Source organism: Zalophus californianus, chromosome 6, assembly GCF_009762305.2.
Source record: "Zalophus californianus isolate mZalCal1 chromosome 6, mZalCal1.pri.v2, whole genome shotgun sequence".
Lineage (NCBI taxonomy): Eukaryota > Metazoa > Chordata > Mammalia > Carnivora > Otariidae > Zalophus > Zalophus californianus.
Genome location: NC_045600.1, coordinates 43,987,341 through 44,009,748, shown reverse-complemented (window position 1 = coordinate 44,009,748; position 22,408 = coordinate 43,987,341). Strand labels below are relative to the sequence as shown.

The following is a 22,408-nucleotide window of genomic DNA, read 5'->3' as shown; positions in this document are numbered from 1 at the left end:
GTTAGAATGGCAAAAAAAATTTGGGGGGGGGTTCTTTTTTTTAAATTTAACTTCAATTAATTAACATATAGTGTATTATTAGTTTCAGAGGTAGAGTTCAGTGATTCATCAGTTGCATACAACACCCAGTGTTCATTCCATCACGTGCCCTCCTTCATGCCCACCACCCAGTTACCCCATCCTCCCCCACCTCCCCTCCAGCAAAAAAAAAATTAACAAAGCAGGAAACAACAAATGTTGGAGAGGATGTGGAGAATGCAAGTTGGTACAGCCACTTTGGAAAACAGTATGGAGTTTACGTGAAAAGTTAAAAATAGAGCTACCCTACAACCCAGCAATTGCACTACTGGGTATTTACCCCAAAGATACAGATGTAGTGAAAAGAAGGGCCACATGCACCCCAATGTTCATAGCAGCAATGTCCACAATAGCCAAACTGTGGAAGGAGCCAAGATGCCTTTCAACAGATGAATGGATAAAGAAGATGTGGTCCATATATACAATGGAATATGACTCAGCCATCAGAAAGGATGAATACCCACCATTTGCGTCGACATGGGTGGAACTGGAGGGGATTATGCTAAGCGAAATAAGTCAAGCAGAGAAAGTCAATTATCATATGGTTTCACTCATTTGTGGAACATAAGGAATAGCTGGAGGACATTAGGAGAAGGAAGGGAAAATGAAGGGGGGGAAATCAAAGGGGGAGATGAACCATGAGAGACTATGGACTCTGGGAAACAACCTGAGGGTTTTAGAGGGGAGGAAAGAGGAGGGACGGGTTAGCCTGGTGATGGGTGTTAAGGAGGGCACGTATTGCAAGGAGCACTGGGTGTTATATGCAAACAATGAATCATGGATCACTACATCAAAACTAATGAAGTACTGTATGGTGACTAACATAAAAAAAAAGTACACATATCTGCCTATGATCTTAGTTACAAGGTAATGTCTTAAATATTTTATTTTTTTAAAAATATTTTTTTATTTTTTTATTGCAACATCAACTGGGAAACAGAACTGAGTAGAGAATTGCTGAATAACTATATTGAATACCTGAAAATAATACAATACTGTAAATTATACTAGAATTAAAATCTTAAAAATTAAAAAAAGATTTTGATGCTGTGGAACTTGGTGCTAATTCACATACTTTTAAGAAATCCAATCTATAGAAAAGTGTAACTTTAATTTTTCCAGCATATTTATTTTACTCACCGCAAGCATTTTCATTAAAAGCTCCTGTTGTTCTTTTATTGCTTGATTTTTAGTGCTTTCTTCATATTCATAACCATTTTTAGCTAAATAATCAAGGTGATTGTGAAACATGACGGAACGCCAAAATTGTTCCTACAAAAGTGGAAAAAACTGCTTAAACTACCAGCAAGTGTTAAATATTTATCTTAAGATAACAGATTCTGGGGGCGCCTGGATGGCTCAGTCGTTAAGTGTCTGCCTTCAGCTCAGGTCATGATCCCAGGGTCCTGGGATCGAGCCCCACATCAGGCTCCTTGCTCAGCGGGAGGCCTGCTTCTCCCTCTCCCACTCCCCCTGCTTGTCTTCCCTCTCTCGCTGTGTCTCTCTCTGTCAAATAAATAAATAAAATCCTTTAAAAAAAAAAGGTAACAGATTCTGAATAAATTTTTGAAATACTCTTTCTATAGTTTATTTTGTAATTCAAATTTTAATGTGATACCAAAGCTTAACTTCATCTTTTGTCCTTAAAAAAAAGGAAATATAGCATTTTAAATAGTTTCTTAGCCATCATAGTTAATGCTCAGAGAACTTGGTAAACTATTTTTAAGAGCTGGTTTGCTATTTGTTTAGATTAACTAATTGCAAGATTTCAAATGACTTTTGATGGCACAGAGCTAGGACTAGAGTGAGGCAAGCCTGGCCTAAAACACAGTATTTATGGAGGCCTGCCCTCTCACGCACTCGCCCAACTCTGCAAGTGAGAGCCTTACCCTGATGTTCATACCCATTTACCTCACAGACAAAATCCCTGGAAGCAGTGATGGCAATCAGGTACCCTGGTGATCATAAGCAGTCATCCTCCCTCCCTGCTACCACTATTTATTTAAAGTAATGAGTATTCAACACTGGTCATCAGGGAAATTTTTAAATGTCTACATCACAGACATTATATTATCAAATTCAAACTGTCAAGGTAAGATTTCCACATACCTCCATTTGTCCTTTCTCTGTCGCAATCTGACAATAAGGAAGCTTAAAGGATAATATAGCTACAGCAGGGCGCGGAAGAGTGGGAGGAAACCGAGAACCTTTGCAAGGAATGCACCTGTCAGTAAAAAGAGTCTCACCATAAAAACTTCCCCCCAAATCATAAAAACTGTTAAAATATAAAATTTCTTAAATTCAGTAACTTGGAATAATATTATGCCAATAGCTGGCTTAATAATATACAACAAATTACTCTTTTTAACTCACACCTGATTGGGTTTAAAAACTGTCCCTCCCCATGCATTTCAAGAATTTTAACAATCCCTCCTCACATCAGTTTTTCCTTAGCAAACTGCCCACTTTTAAAATATGGCAGCTGTGCAAGACTTGTCACGGGATCGATGTTGTAAAACAGATCACCCAAGATGAAATGCTGATAAAGCATTTCACTTTTATCAGTTTGGTAAAAGTGTCAAATAAGAGAAAAAGATGGTGTTATGTCCAATACAGATAAGTGTCTATTACTAGATATTGATAAAAGTGAAGCAGAAAATCCAATATATACCTGGTTATAATATATACCTGGCTCTGCTAAATCAATGGTTCCCTTATATGGTAATAAACAGCTCAGTGGGCAAGAACTTTGTCTAAAACCTTTTCTGATGAGGATATGTAAGGTATTTAAAGATGCCCATCAGTATGAATACTAATGCAATTTATTAATTAAAAAGCATTCATTAATCACAGAATGATATATGCACATAGAATACCGTTTTAATTTATGTACTCCCAATTATTTATAAGAAAACCACTGAAAAACCATGCTCACACACTGTAAGTACCTTGGGTGAACTTTCTAATATTTCTAGTCATTTATAAATACAGTACAATAGTCAATGCTTATTAATAACCAGCCTTTTAGTCATGGCTTAAAGTCATGACTTTCTTAAAGGGAAATACTAAGTAGAAATCAGATCTTCTGGTATAAATTTTTTTTTCATAAATGTCTAATATTATCAAATGCCCACTAGAATATTTAAAAATTAGTAAGTGGCAATACTCAGGAATTTTTTTCAAACTACAGAGGCCCCCCTCTTCCTAGTAAGATTTGAATACACCTTCTTTTTGTGACCATATAATAAAAATACAAACATGTTTTTAGAGCTCCAATATTTTTGAACATATAATTTCATTTCTTCTTCCTCCCCTTTTATGATTTCATGTAAATTAATGGTTGTCACCACACAATATGAGGTAGCAGTGTGAATACTTGAAAAAAATCTCTTGTAGCAATTCTGTCATTCACAAAAGCCAGTGGTTTATTAGTCATGCAAAATGAAAAAGAACATGTGCATTCAGAAAGGAGTAAGTCTAATTATATACATACATATGTATATTAACAAAATCAGAAGTAACTTTGGAAGTAATCTTAATTACCTTAACATTTATTTTTTCTATAAAAAGACATACTCTCTTGTTTAAAAACATTTTATAGCTCAAATATTTTATTGACTTAGTCATAGTAAGCAATTGTCACAAAGAAAAATTAGGATTTTATTTATAGTTTTTTGAAGCCACATTTACATCAAAGCAGAGTACTAATTCACATTTCTTCTCCTTTAAAGACTTGAAATAAAAAGACCTGTTCTCCCTTAAATATCCCTTTCATGGAAGAAGAGGAAAAACAAACTCATCTGACTGCTAATTTGGTGGGTTTTGCCTACAATGAATGAGCTTCCTGGAAACTGTGTGGCTAAACCATCTGGAGGAGAAAATGGAAAAAATAAACTACGGTTTACTAAGAAGACAAAATTACTTAAATTCCTTTTCAAATAAATAATAAAACTTGCTCTCTTACTAAAGGAAGAGTTGAAAAGATATCTGACTAGAGAAAATTGGGGCCAATGTCCAGACTAAACTTCCCCCAGGCAACAAGTTTCGCTTTGTGTCCTGGGTTGCGTGGAGGAGACTTTGTTCACAACTTGTTTAGAGCAGTTACTCAGGAGTAGATAATGATTTTACTTTACCAACTCTTCCGCTGTTGGCCTTATTTACCTTTAGGTAGTGTAGCACATATAGTCAGTACTATAACAAATGCTAAACAAAACTCAAAAAAAGAATTTGTTTTCAAGCATGTTAAATAACTCTTAAGAGCTTTTAAAAGCTAAAGAGAAAAGGAAGGGAGGTTGATATTTGTAGAGAGCAAAGTAAACTCAGTTATATATTAACCAGTAGTGATCATGAAAAAAAATCTTCAGAGGAAACAATAAAGACAGTTTTTGCTAAACTGATGTGCATTTCAAATGGAGATAGAAGTGACAGCTTCTATAGATTAGTAATTACTCATATTCATGATTAAAGGCAGGTGTTTTGTATGGACTCAAATGACATGTTTTTAATTCTTTTATTTATATCCCTAGGAGTTGAACAGTTAAGTCATATGCTAACTCTATTTTTAACCGTTTGAGGAAATGCCAAACTGTACCAGTTTATATCCCCACCTAGTGCTGTTTAGGGTTCCAATTTCTCCACATGCTCAACAGCACTAGTTATTGTCCATCTTTTGGATAATAACCATCCTAGTGGGTATGAAGTGGTATCTCTGTGATTTTGATTTGCATTTCCTTAATAACTCATGATGCTTAATAACTAATAAATATCTTTTCATGCGTTATAAGCCATGTGTGTTTTCTTTCGAGAAATGTCTACTCAAATACTTTGCCTATTTTTTGAGTTAACTTTTTTTGAGTTACAAGAGTTCTTTATATATTCTGATACACATCCCTTATCACATAAATGATGTGTTTCACCTTTTAAAAAATCTACATAGTATTCTAGTGTACACCTGTACATAATAACATTAACTATTCTTCACTAATGGAAATTTAGGATTCCAATCCTTTGCTAATATCAACAATCCTACAATGTAGGATATCTTTTACATGTATCATTCCCACATGGTGCTAGCAGCAGTACTTCCTAAACTTTAATGCACACACAAAGCACCTGAAGATCTTGTTAAAATGCAGGTTCTGATTCAGCAGGTCTAAGTGATGCCTGAGATTCGGCGTTTCTTTTTTTTTTAAGATTTTTATTTACTTGAGAGAAAGTGTGTGCATATGCATGTAAGAAAGAGAACATGGGGGGTGGGGAGCCAACATGGGGCTCGATCCCAGAACCCTGGGATCATGACCTGAGCTGAAAGGATATGATTAACCAATGAGCCACCCATGTGCCCTGACATTTGGCATGTCTAATAAGCTCCCTGGTGATGCTGATGCTGCTGGTCCATGGATCACACTTTAAATAGCAAGTACTAGTATATATGCAGGACAAATCCTAAGGCAGATAAAAGAGCACATGCATTTCTAATGCTGGGAGTTCTTGACAAATTGCCTTCCATAGGGATTATAATCAATTTATACTCCTATCAGCAATTTTAAGTTTGATTATTTCCCCCCAGCCTCACCAACTAAGAGTGTTATCAAATTTTCAGATTTTCCTCATTTGATAGAGAAGTCTTTTTAGTTTTGATTGTATTTTTCTTGATATCTTTTCATATATTCAAGAGCCATTTTTATTTTCTTTTCTATTGCCTTTCTTGAAATAGTCTACTTACAGCTTCTGTGATATGACCCTCTTCAAGTGATTTTTCTCTTATTTGCTTAGCTAATATTCCTTTTCCTCATTCAAAAGCTCCATCTCCCAATATCTGACCTCTAAATGTTGGAATTTCTAAGGGGTGGATTCTGTGACCTTTTTTGTTTCTTTCCTCTATGTGATCTCGTTTATTACTATGACTTTAAATACCTTCTATATTCTGGTGATTCCCAAATTTATATCTTACAATCATGTATTACAATACCTTCTTGATATCTCCATTTGGATATCGTGCAGGCATTTCAAACTTAACATACCCAAGAGAGAATTCATTTTCATGTCTCTTATTTCTGTAAATGGTACAACTATCCATCTAGTTGCTTTAATTGGAGACACAGGTGTCATTATTGAGTCTTCTCTCTCACTCCCAATACCCCATCTATCACAAAATCCTACTGTTTCTATCTTAAATCTAGTTCCTTTAATTTTTACTGCCCCTACACTAATTCCAGCTATACTTATAGCTCAGCTAGATGACTGCAAAATCCTCCTCAATGTTTCTCAATGGAGGCACTGATAGCATTTGGGGAAGGATAATCTGTAGTTGAGCAGGACCATCCTGCACACTTTAAGATGTTTGACAGCCCTGGCCACAGCTCTCTAAATGCCAGGGTAACTCCTAATCATTGTGATGGCTAAAAATACTACCCCGCATCACCAAACATCCTCAGAGAGCAGGATAAATCCCCTGACTGAAAACTGGGCTCCCTACTTTGTCTTTCCATTTACCACATGTATTTTTCTTTTTATAGTATAAATCAGATTACATCATTCCCCAGATAAAACTGTAGAATGGCTTCATGATACAATTTCAAATAAAATACTAACTTCTCTATATGGTCTATAATGCAGCCTGTGTCTAACTTCCTGATATCATCATGGACTTAGGCCTCCCATCAACCCTCACTTCTTATATGCTAGCCACGTTTACATTCTTTCAGTTCTTTAAACATACCTAGCTCTTTCTGACCTGAGGACCTTTATGCATGCTGTCTATTCTGCATGGATCATTTTTCACTCCATTTTTGCCTAACAGACTCCTTGGCCTTGGGTCTCATTTTAATACTATCTCTATTAAGAGTCTTATGTGACCATGCTACCTAGAATGTGCCCTTCTGTTATTCCCCATCATGGGTCTACTCAAGATTAATTTGTGGCATTTATCCCAAGTAGTAACTAACATTTACTTGTTTCTGTTATCTGTCTCCCCAATCCATAAGCTCCATGAAAGCAGAGACCTCTTTGTTCACCAAGTACCTATACAATGCCACTGCCAACTGTTTAGACCAAGAAGATATCAGGTGTCAAAAAACAGGAAAATATTTAATATTGAATAGAGACTATACAGACTGAGTTTTATACTTGCAGTCAACTACTAAATTTCTATTAGCCCTCTCCCTGGTTACAATTACTGAGGCTTTTAAAAATCTCAAAAAGCCACTAAATTATTCAATTCTAAATCAGAGTTTAAAATAAAAGGCTGTAATAGAAGATGAAATGCTACATTTAGCCAGAACTCCCTTCCCTGTCTGGCTGAAATAATACTACAGTTACACCAATAAACTTAATTTCCATTTTGTTCAGTAAAGTTCTAAGTCATGCTGAAAATCTCAAAATGAATATAAACAAATTTCTAAGCTAGTGAATATGGAAAGCAAATAAATGAACTAAGGACAAAAATTTTTGTTAAATACCTTTAAACAAAAGAGTACAAAACAAAAAATTTCAAAGTACTTTTTAGAAAGAATCAACTAATAAGCACTTTCTAATAGCCTACCTCAGTTGCTGGGGATTTTCATGGATACCAACCACCCAGTAGTGATCAGATTTTCCTTTGCAGTGTTCTCTTGTGTTACATATGGGAGTCCATGTATTACCAAGCCCTCTGTTAAGCATTCGAACAACGCCTTCTGAATCCACGTAACAGGGGGTACCTACACAGCAAATGAAAAAGAAATCACTCGGGAGAAATAGCTACATATTTGTGAAATAAATCCTATTTCAAAAATACATACCAATGATTCAATTGTCAATTCAAAAGTAAAAAGGTGAATAATTAAAGATCATTTCCCACAAAACTTCATTAACCACAGAGTAAGATCTAACTGAATAAAAGAAGAAAAAAACATTGCATGTGATATGACTAAAATTTACCCAAGAGAAAAAGCTGATAGTTTCAGTGAGAACTATGCCACCTGCTGGAATATAGCAGTATTTTTAAAAGCCAATTTGAGTAAAAAAAAAAAAAAGTTAAACCTGAATCTGAAGTTTTGCTAGTTAAGAGAGACTTGAAAAAATGATCAGAACCTGATGCACAGTGATGATCTAAAGATCTTTGTCTTTAGCACTCTTCTTCCTCTTGCTTTCTTGGACTTGTCACTGTTGGGTTCCCCAACTCCCAGGTAAGCAATTCTTAACTCGAAAACAAGGAAGCATCCCTGTTTCCCACTTACTCTGCTCTCATCTCAGGGAAGTATAATAGCATATTCCCTAATTACCCCTTTCCTTATCTGTGACTTCATACACCTCTCACGCTGCAAACAGCATGTTCCTCAAGTCTAGATCTGACGGATAACTGGGGAAAAAAATAAAGCTTTATCAACAGAAGTTATTAATGGTCACATTATTAGAACATAAATGACCAATAATATCCCACTAGAAAACACATCTAGAGATGGCTGATTTTTTTAAAGACAAACTGGAGTTTCCAAAAATATAATGAAGGACATGAATCTCCAATGGAAATATTTGAGCTAGGAAACAGGGCTAACAGGTACCTTAAAATAAGGTACTTCAAATCATCATCAGTCATAAGCCACTACTAAATGAGTCTACAAATGTATTTTAATTTCCTAGTGCCACATGAGGAAAGGGGGGAAAGTGAAGTTAATTTTAATAATATATTTTATTAAATCCAATATATCCAATATATTATTGTTTTAACATGTAATCAATGTAAAAGAATTATTGAGATTTTTCTTTTTTTATACTAGGCTTTCAAAATTTGGAGTATTTTATACTTACAGCACATCTCAATCTGGATTACCCATATTTCAAGTGCTCAATAGCCACATGTGACTAGTGGTTACTGTAACAGTGCAGTTACTGAAATTTCCTATTTTTTTGTGTAGAATCTGCTGGAAAAGCCACAACTTTACCACTGACTTGTATCTCCTCCTTGTTATCCATAAAAACTTTTAGAGAAATGTGTTTCTCTCTTTGTATATTTTCTAACCAGAATTCACACGAACAACAGATCTTATACATAAAACAATGGCTACCTTCCCTAACAATTCCAGTTTCCCACCACCAACATAGTAAAGGAATTTAAACATACAATATAGACAATTTGCCTTAAAAAAATAATTGGGAATGAAACAATGGAACAATTTCTACTTGAAAAAATGTCTTCAATATAAATAAATAAGTTTATCTTGCCTTCAGCTGAAAATCCAACCCACACTAGGTAGGATTTCCTCGTAAGAGGAAGAGGATCACCATGTAAAATTTGTTTTTTCTTTTTCCCCAGCTCTAGCAGTTGAACTCCAAGGCACTGATCACCATCAAATCCTGTACCTAGTGAGAATATATAAATAGAAATCAGGTATCAAAGGCTATTTAGCTATAAAGCAGTCTAGAGTACCTTCTGTGAATTGACTTGATTTTGTGATAAATTCTTATATTAACACTACTTTTTATGGATAACCCACCTGACTGAGGTACCATTCAGGTATTAGAAGCAGAATACTATGTTACAGGGACTATTTATATAAAGTGGTATTAAGTAGTAATTCATTCACCCAAGAAATATTTACAAAGAGCTTACTATGTGCCAGGTACTAGGGCTACAATGGTAAAGAAGACATGTCCTCATGAAATCTATATTCAGGTAGGGGAAGACTAACTTTGAAATAGAAAAAAAATGTGAAGCGTTATCAAAGAATTAAAATAATGTGATACAGAGTGTCAGGCTGAGTGATTATTTTAGACTGGACAGTCAGAGGTGGCCTCTTTGAAAAAGTGGAATTTAGCTGAGATATAAATTGCAAATTAGTTAGGGGAAAGAGCTATAATATAGTAAGCAAAAGGAACAGCTAATGAAAAGGTCCTAAGATGGGAACAAGCTTGGTAAATTTGAAGAACACAAAGAAGCTAGTATGGCTAGAATGAGTAATATGAAAAAGTGGCCAGAGATGAGGTTGAAGAGGCAGGCAAAGGTCAGATCAGGTAGGACCTTGCTAGCTGGGATACAAAGTTTGATTTTTATTCAAAAGCAATGGGAAGTCATCAGAGGAATTTGAGAAGAGGGACGTGTTTAGATTCATGTTTTTAAAAGATCACTCAGGCTGCTATATGGAGAATGGACTGTGGAAGGCAAGGACTGAAGCTAACAAGCCAGTTACAGGACTACCAGTTCAAGAGAAGACATCCAGGTTGGACTGGGGTTTTAGTGGAGGAGATGAAAAGACGGTTTGGAATGTTTTTACTCGATAGAACTGACACGTGATATGACTTCACTGATAGGGTGATGTAGGGGGGTGAGGGAAAGAGAAGAATTCACGATTCATTTCTGCCTTGAGTGGCTGGGTTAATATAATAGTATGCCATTTGCTCAGATGGGGAAAACTAAGTAAAAGGCAAGGTGGAAGGTAAAAAACAAAAACAAAAACCCAAAGGTTTTATTATGACCAAGTTAAGTTTGAAATGTGTATCAAAATTGTACAAAGAGATTTCAAGTGGCCACTGGATATGTAAGTCTGTAGATACAAGGAAAGGGTAGGACTGGTGATACTACTGTATAAGTCATGGACACACAGATATATTTAAAGCCACGGGCCCTGGGGTGCCTGGGTGGCTCAGTCGGTTGAGTGTCTGCCTTCAGCTTGGGTCATGATCCCCGGGTCCTGGGATCGAGCCCCACATCGGGCTCCCTGCTCAATGGGGAGCCTGCTACTCCCTCTCCCTGTCTACCACTCTGCCTACTTGTGCTGTCAAATAAATAAATAAAATCGTAAAAAAAAAAAATGAATAAATAAAGCCACAGGCCTTAAGGAAATATCCCAGAGTAGTTTCTCATACTGCATTTTTGAGCTATGAGTCAAGAAATCAATTTAAAGTTACAAAGAGTGTTTAAAGGAAACCGAAATCAGGGGCGACTGCCTGGCTAAGTCAGTTAAGTCTCTGCCTTTGGCTCAGGTTAGGATTCCTAGGTCCTGGGATCCAGCCCCACATCAGGCTCCTTGCTCAGCGGGGAGCCTGCTTCTCTCTCTCCCTCTGCCTGCTGCTCCCCGCTTGTGCTCTCTCTCTGTCAAATAAATAAATACATAAATAAGTAAGATCTTTAAAGAAAATGGAAATCAAAGAGTAAATACTGTCCATGAGACTTTTATTCCAGTTACATTTACAGATATATACAGAATAGCAATGTAGAACGTATTTCTTATTAGGGCTAACAGTCAAAAGACTGGAAGCTCCTCATCTAGAGAGGGACCTAGAGAAGAGGGGCTGTGACAGAGTCCTGGAGCACTCCAGCTAAGAGGCTGGCATAGGAGGTGCAGCCAGCAGAATAGCTGAAGGAGTTATCAGTAGGAAAAACATCTGGAGTGATGTCACAGAATCCAAGAAAGGAAAGTGCTGGGTGGGGGACGGGTAAAATAGGTATTGGGGATTAAGGAGTGCACCTGTTGTGATGAGCACTGGGTGATGTATGGAATTGTTGAATCACCATATTGTACACCTGGAACTAATATAACACTGTATTTTAAATATGCAGGAATTAAAATTTTAAAAAAGAGAGAAAGATGGAACTAGAGTGTATTGTGCTAAGCAAAATAAGTCAGAGAAAGATAAATGTCATATGACTTCACTCATATGTGGAATTTAAGAAACCCAACAGATGAACATAGGGGAAGGAAAGGAAAAATAAAATAAGATAAAAACAGAGAGGGAGGCAAACCATAAGAGACTCTAGAGTTAAGAGAACAAACTGAGGGTTGTTGGAGGGGAGGTGGGCAGGGGGATGGGCTAGATGGACAATGGGTATTAAGGAAGGCACTTGTTGTGATGAGCCGTGGGTGTTACATATAAGTGATGAATCACTAAATTCTACTCCTGAAACCAATACTACAGTATTTATGTTAACTTGAATTAAAATAAAATTTTTAAAAAATAGAAAGTGTTTCCAATGGAATGACCAAAAAAATAAGCATAACAAGATTATCAGTAATCTTTTTTTTTTTTTTTTAAAGTAACCTCTAGGCCCAACATGGGGTTTGAACTCATGGCCCTGAGATGAAGGTCACCTGTCCCATATCAATAATCTTGATAAAATCAGTCTTGACAACATAGTGGTGGGGACTGAAGACAGAATATGAGGTGAAGAAAAGGAAGCAGCAACTTTTTAAGTCATATTCAAACTGACTTGCTCCTGCACACTAGAAGTTAGTTTACTTTTTGAGGCATTTAAACTGAAAATTCTTTTAAGATTTAGATGTGGAAGTAACTAACCTTGGAAAATAGAGAAAGAGATCTGAAATCAAAATTGCACATGGAAACAAATGTTCCAATTATGTAAGACTCTGAGTTGGAGACACTAAGGCAACAGTGTTTTATTTTAGTGAACTAATTTAATTCAATAAGGAAGTACTGAGTGGATTTTACAATGTGTAAAATGTTTCCCTACAAATAAAATATTTTCATTTTCATTGCATTTAGTGAATACAACAAAATTCTGTACATTCAAAGATGACACTGACTCAAATACTAAAATGAATGCAAAAGCAGGTATATAACCCAAAACAAAATAAGAGAAAGAGGAAAAAAACTCAAGTAATTTTCAATTTACTTCAGGTCCCGGTAAAATTATAAAAGACTAGGAAAAAAATCTACCTCTATGATAAGCAATGAAAAGCTGTTCTCCATGTCCTGCCATTGATACTACAGGCCCAGGAAGACTGAAGACCTCTTTCTGAACACCTCCAATAGTGAACAATCGAAGGAGCATGGCACTGGTGGCAGCAGCTGCCCATCCCAGACCAAGACATAGAGCTTCAATATCTTCATTCTGAGGCATGTCTACTATCCACTCTTTGCTTGAATCCCAAGAACTAAAGTGCAGACAGTGAAGCTTGCTAAAAATTGAAACAAGACAGAAACAAACTTTCATATCTGATATTTTATATATATAAAACTAATCATGATACTCAGTGACAAAACCAAATAGCTAATTTTTTTTATTAAACATAAATAGTACAGAAATAGCTTTGAGAAAGTAATTATGAAATATCCTTAAAATGAACTATATTAAAACCATTAACAGTTAACAGGGAAATGCTCATAACTTAATGTTTCACTAACAGGAAAATGCTCATAACTTAAATGTTAAGTGAAAACAGGCAGACTAAAATCTGCAGAATATGACCCTAGGTTGCAAATGTGCAGAAAAATCACAACTAAATTTTTAAAAAGGGAAGAAGCATCAAAATGTTAGAGTTCTTTCACTGCCAAAAAAATTTAATACAGCAAAACAAAGGAAAAAAAGGAACAACAATCACACATAATCCCAAAAGCAAGATCCCACCACTGCTAACAATTTGATACATGTTTCCAGTCTTTTTTCTTTGCATAGATACATACATGTAAGTTATTAAAGCTAAGCTTGGGAATGCAGATACTATAGTATTTGGAATTAGAGGTAGTACTGATTTTCTAAAAAGTAATTTTAAATTCAATTTTATTTTACTTTTTTAAAGATTTATTTATTTGAAGAGAGAGAGAGAGAATTGAGCCGGGGCAGCGGGGGGGGGGGGGGGGGGGGGGGGGGTAGCAAAGGTAAAGGGAGAAGCAGACTCTGCTGAGCAGGGAGTCCAACGCAGGGCTCAAACCCAGGACCCTGGGATCATGACCTGAGCCAAAGGCAAACACTTAACCGACTGAGCCACCCAGGCACCCCTAAATTCAATTTTAAAATGAAAAGTAACATTGTATATAGCTGTGAAATAACATATCCAGGAAAATAGAGAAAGATACCTGAAATCAAAATTGCACATGGAAACAAATGTTCTAATTATGTAAGACTCTGAGTTGGAGACACTGAGGCAACAGTGTTTTATTTCAGTTAACTAATTTAATTCAATAAGGAAGTATTGAGTGGATTTTACAATGTGTAAATTAGGAAACTATTAAAATGTTAAAATGTGTTTTTCAGTCTCTAATGCATACTCAATCACCTGTGGATCTCATTAAAATGCAGACTTTGATTTGGGTCTAGGGTGGGGTCTGAGATTCTGTTTTCAACAAGCTTCCAGGTGACCCATGCCCCTAGTCTGTGGACCACACTTTGAGCAGCAAGAAGCTAATGTATCCAATCAGGATTTTAATTTCAAATCACCTCAGAGTTGGTAAAATCTATAATCGTGTATAAGCACTAAAATCAGCTGAAGAATAGAGGTCAGGAAAAGGCAATCTGGCTAAAATAACTGAAAGCTGAACAAAAATATTTTTTCTTCCTAAAAAAATATGGATTCAGCATTTCACTGCTTTTCCATCATAATTCTATCTACTTACCAAATATCATTCTGCCCCCTCCCTTTTTTAAAAGTTTCAGTTCTAACCTACAGTGACAAAAACCCCCAAAAAACAGAAAAAAACCCAGGTCAGTAGTTGTCCAAGGCTGGTATTAACTGCAAAGGGATACAAGGGTACATTTCTGAGTGATAAAAAATATTTTGAGGGGCACCTGGCTGGTTCAGTCAGTATAGTGTGTGACTCTTGGTCTCGGGGTTGTGGGTTCAAGCCCTACATTGGTGTAGGGATTACTTAAAAATATAGCAGCAATGTCCACAATAGCCAAACTATGGAAAGAGCCCAAATGTCCATCAGCAGATGAATGGATAAAGGAGATGTGGTATAGGGACACCTCAGTGGCCCAATAAGTTAAGCGTCTGCCTTCGGCTCAGGTCATGATCCCAGGGTCCTAGGATCGAGTCCCGCATCGGGCTCCTTGCTCAGCGGGGAGCCTGCTTCTCCCTCTGCCTGCCGCTCCCCCTGCATGTGCTCTCTTTCTCTGACAAATAAATAAATTAAAAAAAAATATGTGGTGTGTACACACACACACAATGGAGTATTACAGAGCCATCAAAAAATGAAATCTTGCTATTTGCAATGACATGGATGGAACTAAAGTGTATTATGCTAAGCGAAGTAAGTCAATCAAAGACAATTATCATATGATTTCACTGATATGTGGAATTTAAGAAACAAAACAGAGGATCATAGGGGAAGAGAGGAAAAATAAAACACTATGAAACCAGAGAGGGAGACAAATCGTAAGAGACTTAATCATAGGAAACAAACTGAGGGTTGCTGGAGGGGTGGGGGGATGGGGGAATGGGGTAACTGGGTGATGGGCATTAAGGAGGGCATGTGATGTAATGAGCACTGGGTGAAGACTGATGAATCACAGATCTGTACCTCTGAAACCAAAAATATATTTTATGTTAATTAATTGAATTTAAATTAAAAAAATGTTTGAAAAAAATTTAAAAAAATAAAAAATAATTTTTTGATTGTGACAGTTGTTACCTGAATACACACACATTCGTTAAACTCATCAAACTGTATACCTAAAACAAGTATATTTTATTGTACATGAATTACACTAATAGAGTAAATTTAAAAGGGAGGCAGGGGTTTATACAAAAAAACTAGAAGAATACATACCAAATTGTTAACAGTGGTTACATCTGAGAGTAGAATTCAGGGGGGAATTTTTATTTCCTAAAAATCCTGTACTGTTTTTTTGTTTACAATATATATATTAAATATTATATTGAAATACTTATAATAATTATATATTATATACATCTGTATATTATATGTATATATCTTACAATAGTAATGAAACAGAGTAACATGTTTAATCTAACTCTAATTTCTCTTGCAATTACAAATTGTGAATTGTGTCATCAACTCCCCTGCCCAATGCAGGGCTTGAACTCACAACCCTGAGATCAAGACCTGAGCTGAGATCAAGAATCAGATGCCTAACCGACTGAGACACCCAGACGCCCCATGTCATCTGAATTTGTAATCAGAGAATGTAAAGGACGGGACAATTAGGCAAAAACAGACATGTTCTGAGGTATTATGTATGAAACTCTTCTGTATCTAACAATTCAGCAGTGACAAATTCTTCCTAATAATCTGGAATTTACCTTGCTAGTTCATCAGTGCTTTCACATGCCAACAAAGCAGCTTCATAAGAAAGATCTGCTACTGTGTAATTCAAACTGTTTGATAAATGTGTTGCATGGTGTATGGAGGTATCATGGAACTCCACATCTATGGCATTGTCTTGTTCATCATTATAGCAGCGAATAATTCCAACAGAGTTCCACACCTACAAACATTAAGGTTAAATACAAGTCTGAGAAAAATTAAAGGTCCTAGAATCAGTAGACTAAAGTAGTACAAATTACTAAATATAATTCAGTCTATCACAATTGAAGTTATGGGAGCAACCACAGCTCATCTACCTTTAAATAGTTTCAAGTAAGAGTAGTGACATCAGAGCTACAATTACTATCTATTCTTTTCATAAGAAGGCACATAAATATTTACTAGCAAATGGAGTATTTCATTTAATATTTTAAAAATTACATGACTGCCATAAAAAAATACAATTCTGAACAACCAAACCATTAAATTCTACAAAAGAAATATCTACAAAATTTATTTACTTATAAATATGGATACAAATGACAGGATATTTCCCTATTCCCACTAACTGCTTTACACTGTAGGAATAAATATACACATTTTAAGGCAACATAAATCAATACCATTTAGAAAACTTATCTTTCACCCATATATACTACAGGTTCACACACTAGGCCCTAGTGTTTCCTTTCCTCTACTACAAATAACTATAAATAAAATAGCTGACAATAAAAAATTAAGACCTATTACTTGATGATTACGGACAGCGATAAAAAGTTTTATTAAAATAAAACATCACCTTTAATATTTACATACAAATTTATGCCAGGCCTATAGCTTTCAAAAAGGACAACAGGCAAAGTCCTCAGTGGAAAACCTTAAATAACCAACAAATAAAAATATTAAACTTTTTAGTTCTCAAAACAAAAAGCTAATATATTCATTCATCCATTTAGGAAATATATTCTTAATGCCTACTGTGTCATACCTTTTTCTAAGTGCTATCAGTAAACCAAACAGAAACATTCTTATCCTTCTGGAGTTTACATTCCAGTGGGGTGGGTGGGGAAAAGAGGCAGATACTTTGTTTTCCATAGTACTTATCACCTTCTAATATATTATACTAGGAGGTGCCTTCAAAAAACACCTTCTAACTTGTTTTGAAATCAGTATAAACTTCTATATAAAAATATGAGAAATCAAGTTTGGAAGTACAGTCAAGAGATATTGCAAGATATACGGTAACATTATGTTCATTATATGTCACTTTGCAAAGCAGAATTTCATTTAACATGATTTCCAATAATAAGGTTGAAATAAGATTAAAACTGTAAGTTAACCATAAAATAAATCAACCACAAAATTATAATGAACCAAAGTGCTCCAGGCCAGTTAACCAAGGTTTTTTTTTTTTTTTTAAAGATTTTATTTATTTATTTGAGAGAGAGAGAATGAGAGATAGAGAGCACGAGAGGGAAGAGGGTCAGAGGGAGAAGCAGACTCCCCGCCGAGCAGGGAGCCCGATGCGGGACTCGATCCCAGGACTCCAGGATCATGACCTGAGCCGAAGGCAGTCGCTTAACCAACTGAGCCACCCAGGCGCCCTAACCAAGGTTTTTAAAAAAATATTTTGTACCAAACAAAATTCATTATAGTGAGATAAAATACTTACAAGTTAAAGAGTTAGATAAAACTATTTTAAAGTTAAGTGTAGATCCAAGGCTTACCATGAACCTATGTGTGAGATGCATGGGCGTAGAACCTGACTGGAATGGCTTCTGCCGAGGAGTTGGCATTGGCCCATCATAAAACGGCCTTTGGGACGTTACAAGTGGTAGATTATGAATGCTGTCTGCCTGATCATCTTCCTCCTCTTCTTTGAGAAGACTAGAACCAGTTTTTAACATTGTAACATCTAGAAAACAAAGAATTATAATTAGAGAATCATAAATACCAATGATCTGGAAAAAAGAAAGCATTATGCAATCTAAATAACCTTTTCCATTCATACTTAATAATACACTAACATGCTATCTGCCTCTTCCACTATGTTAACATTTACAGTGATGGTGCAAAAACAACGGAGGGTAAAACTGTTGGTGTGGTAACATGAATTAGGGTAGTAGCACCAATCTGTATTAGTAGTCGACTAATATAGTTAGTTAACCACCACTCAATTGCAGTAAAAATACTAATTCTGTTGAATCTTGATCTAGCATAAATTTTTAAAAAAATATTCTCTGTGCTAAAATGGGAAGTGTGCATAAAGTGTGATGTCTGCCCCCCCCCCCAAAAAAAGCATTTGTGTAATTGAGTTGTAAGCTAATCATTTTTACTTGAAAGAATGCCAGATAAACTATGGCTATGCCGACCTTGATTATTCGGTGAACATTTTCTTTAAATAAATGAAGTTGATCATTTAAGAAAAATAACTGAGAGATTTGTTGTCAATGATAAAATTTGAGTTTTCAAGCAAAAATCAGAATATTAGAAAACTTGTACCTGCCACCATGAACTTGACTGCCTCCTAATGTTTAAAAACTTCTGATGAGATTGGTGATGATACTAACAAATATAACCCTGGATAATGTGTCAATATTAAAAGACCCACAGACCTGCAGTGAACCAGTATTTTCCAAATTACCAATGCATATATTTCAAAATCAAACATGGTAAATTAAAAGATCCGTTCAAGTCAGACCAATGGATTTTAATGTAATACAGCTGGAATGTTCACTGGAGTTTCTGAATTCCACATTGCAAGTAAGTTGAATTTTTGCTACAGTAGCAAAGAAGAATATCTACAAGTATTTCAACAGGCTGTTAAAATACTCCCTTTTCAAACCACATATTCATGTGAACCTGAATATTCTACACATACGTCAAGCAAAAACAACATATATGGCAGTAGACTGAATTCTGAGGCATGAGAGAATTCAAGTCATCTTCTATGCCAGACCCTAAAGAAACTTGCAAAAGGGTAAAATAATGCCACTTTTCTTATGAAATTTTCCATATGAAACGTTATTTATGTTTACAGAAATGAGTTTGTTATTTTAAAGTAAATATTTTTTAAATTTCTCAGTTTTAGTTTCTAATATGGTAAATAACAATAGATATAACTCCATAAATGATTTTCTTTGGGATCCTCAGAAGTTTTTAAGAATGTAATGAGCTCCTGAGACCAAACATTTGAGGACTTCTATCCTATAAAACCCTATATGATTTAAATGTAGCACAAGTCACCACCATAAAATGGTATTTGGCATTTTACTTGATAATGTTCAAATGTGCTATTTTAGCATTCAAGTTGTTGCAATAGGCACTTTATTTAAAGGTTTTTTAATTGTAATCTCTATTTCTTTAAGAGATACTATACTATTCGGGTTACATATTTCTTGAGTTAGCTTGGTAGCTTGTTATCTTTCAAAGAATTTGTCCATTTTATCAAAGTTGTTACATTTATGGGCACAAAGTTGTTCACAACATTCTCCTTTATTCTTTTGTTATTAATAGCAATGCTATCTTACAGAAATGAGTTATATATATAATTTTAAATTTTCTAGTAGCTATATTTTAAATAGTAAAAAAAACCCAGGTCTAATTAATTTTAATATTATTTTATATTAAAATACTATAATTTCAACATGTACTCAATGTAAAAAAGGACTAAAATATTTTGCATTCTTTTCATATTGTCTTCAAAATCTGGTTGCATTTTACACTTACAACACATCTCATTTTGAACTAGCCACATTTCAAGTGCTCAATAGCCACAGGTGGCTAGTGGCTACCATACTGGATATTATAGATCTATAGGATCTATGGTGATGACTCTCCTCTCATTACTTATATTAGTCATTTGTGCCTTCTTTTTCTTTCCGGTCAGTCAGGATAGAGATTTAACAACTTTACTGATCTTTTCAAAGAATTAGCTTTTGGTTTCATTGACTTTCTTTACAGTTTTTTGGTTGTCAATATCACTGAATTGTTTTTTATTTCCTTCCTTCTGCTAGTTTGGAGTTAATTTCCTCTTCTTTTTCTTACCTTGCTAAAGCAGAAGCTTAGATCATTGATTTGAAACCTTTCTAACAAGTATTTAATACTATACACTTCCCTCTATGCACACTGCATTAGCTACATTCTACAAATTTAATAATGACTTCAAATAACAGTTTTAATAAAAAAATTGAAAAGATCAATCAACAGGACAGATAATCATATCCACAAAGTCAATACATACCAACTGAGTTTTCATCATCTTCTAGGATGTGGCGTCGCTGTCTAGGACGACCTGAGGCCAGCATGAGGTCGTCATCCTCTTCCTCATCATTTATAATCCTCTTTGAAAAAGAGGGGGTCTCCACTGCATTGTCATTTAGAAAATCACCAGCATTATTTGTATCATCTCCATCAAAAAGATCATTGTAATCCTTTTCCACTCTGCTAGAAACCTTGAACAAATTAACATAAATTACAAAGTATTAGTGAACTATTTAGATAAACTCAATTACTCAAAAGGCAATTCTGTAATATGCATCTATACATTCTACAAAGTAAGCAAATGCCCTGACAAGAATAATTAATAAATGTACTTATGAGGACTATATTTATATTTATGTGAGACCTAGTCCTTACTTTAAGTGCCTTATAGTCTATGGATGGGACAGGAGTGTAGGACAGGTATGTAAAGAAATACTATATATACCCCAAAAACAAGGCAAGATTTTACTCCTCAAAAGTCATTCTCCAGAGAAGTCACCTAAAGTCCCTATAAAGTCTCTTATTATAAGATATTCTCTCATTTACTTTTATTTTAAATTTACTTTATTTTGCTTAGGTAGGATATGTTTGCTTTCAATCTCAGTTAAAGCTAGCTTTTTTTTTTTTTGGATGCTTATAAAAGTAAATGCGTAGAACCAATAGACAAAGGAGGCAAGGAAATTCAACATTAATCCCTGACTCCTAGGAGTATGAACATTGTAGATGTAGAATCTACCATTGTAGATCCCAGATATCACTGTAAACAGTTTTTGAGCTCACATTACTATATTTGTTGGGTAATCTCCATGCCCAACGTGGGGCTCGAACTCATTACCCTGAGATCAAGAGATGCATGCTCTACTGACTCAGCCAGCCAGTGAGATCATTTTAAAAAGTGAATAGTGGGTGGCTCAGTCGGTTGAGCATCTGTCTTCAGCTCAGGTCATGAACCTGGGTTCAAGCCTGGGATCAAGCCCCGCGTCGGGCTCCCTACTCAGCAGGGAGTCTGCTTCTCCCTCTGCCCCCCGCCCCGACCCTGCTCATGCTCTCACGCTCTCTCTTGCTCTCTCAAATAAATAAAATCTGTAAAAAAAAAAAAAAAAGTCAATAGTAAGCAGATACACTGTAGAGCTCACAACTGACTCATAGGATTAATGAAAATTGTACAACTGTTAAGCCAATGGAAACTTATAATCTGGTATAAAATTCTAATGAGACCACCATTAACAGATTCAAAAGGACTTTATCACAAATCTTTTAGATGGAAGTACATAAAATTGTGTTCTAGAAAACTAATGTTTAATGAAATGAGAAAACAGGAAAAATATGCTTCTAAACTCCTGTATTTAAACATGATTTGAAAGGAATAATTAAGAACTAAATGCTCTACAAAAATACTTAACTTTTTCTTTATATTTAACTATTTTATCTATAGTCCTAAAAGTTTATGTACTCTGTTAAAAACTTTTTTTTGGATTTTAAGAAAATTTTTTAAAAAATGAGGATTTTTGGGGGGCACCTAGGTGGCTCAGATGGTTAAGCATCTGCCTTTGGCTCAGGTCATGAGCCCAGGGTCCTGGGATCGAGCCCCACATTGGGTTCCTGGCTCAGCGAGGAGCTGCCTCTCCCTCTCCCTCTGCCTCTCCCCCTGCTCATGCTCTCTCTCTCTGTGTCTCAAATGAATAAATAAAATCTTTAAAATAAATAAATAAATAAATAATAAAAATGAGGATTTTTGCCTTATACTTATGATGAGGTCCATAAAGTGTTAGAGGTGTTACGACAGAAGTATGTACTGTGAAGAAAAGCAAAGAGAAGAGTGGGCAACTCTGGACATAAGGGTTAAGGTTTTTGGTTTTTTTTTAAAGATTTTATTTATTTGACAGAGAGAGCACAAGCAGAAGGAGAGAGAGGGAGAAGCAGGCTCCCGGCTGAGCAAGGAGCCCAATGGGGGACTCGATCCCAGGACCCAGGGATCATGACCTGGGCCGAAGGCAGCCGCTTAACCAAGTGAGCCACCCAGACGTCCCAAGGGTCAAGGTTTTATAAGCGGTGACCTTTGAACTAAAAACTGTTTCTCAAT

General features: G+C 35.5%; 1 protein-coding gene across 10 annotated transcripts in view; it reads right to left on the bottom strand.

Annotated features, from left to right (window-relative positions):
- The window catches only part of WDHD1 (WD repeat and HMG-box DNA binding protein 1), a 58,316-nt gene that overhangs the window by 11,627 nt on the left and 24,281 nt on the right, over nt 1-22,408 (bottom strand). For all 10 annotated transcript variants that reach the window (XM_027570891.2, XM_027570893.2, XM_027570892.2 and 7 more), the window contains 8 exons: nt 20,306-20,516; nt 17,790-17,977; nt 16,059-16,243; nt 12,733-12,974; nt 9,283-9,420; nt 7,622-7,778; nt 2,188-2,302; nt 1,219-1,350 (listed from right to left, as the gene is read on the bottom strand). In XM_027570891.2, coding sequence (XP_027426692.2) covers nt 1,219-1,350; nt 2,188-2,302; nt 7,622-7,778; nt 9,283-9,420; nt 12,733-12,974; nt 16,059-16,243; nt 17,790-17,977; nt 20,306-20,516 — 1,368 coding nt within the window. The remainder of the gene's footprint in view (nt 1-1,218; nt 1,351-2,187; nt 2,303-7,621; nt 7,779-9,282; nt 9,421-12,732; nt 12,975-16,058; nt 16,244-17,789; nt 17,978-20,305; nt 20,517-22,408) is intronic.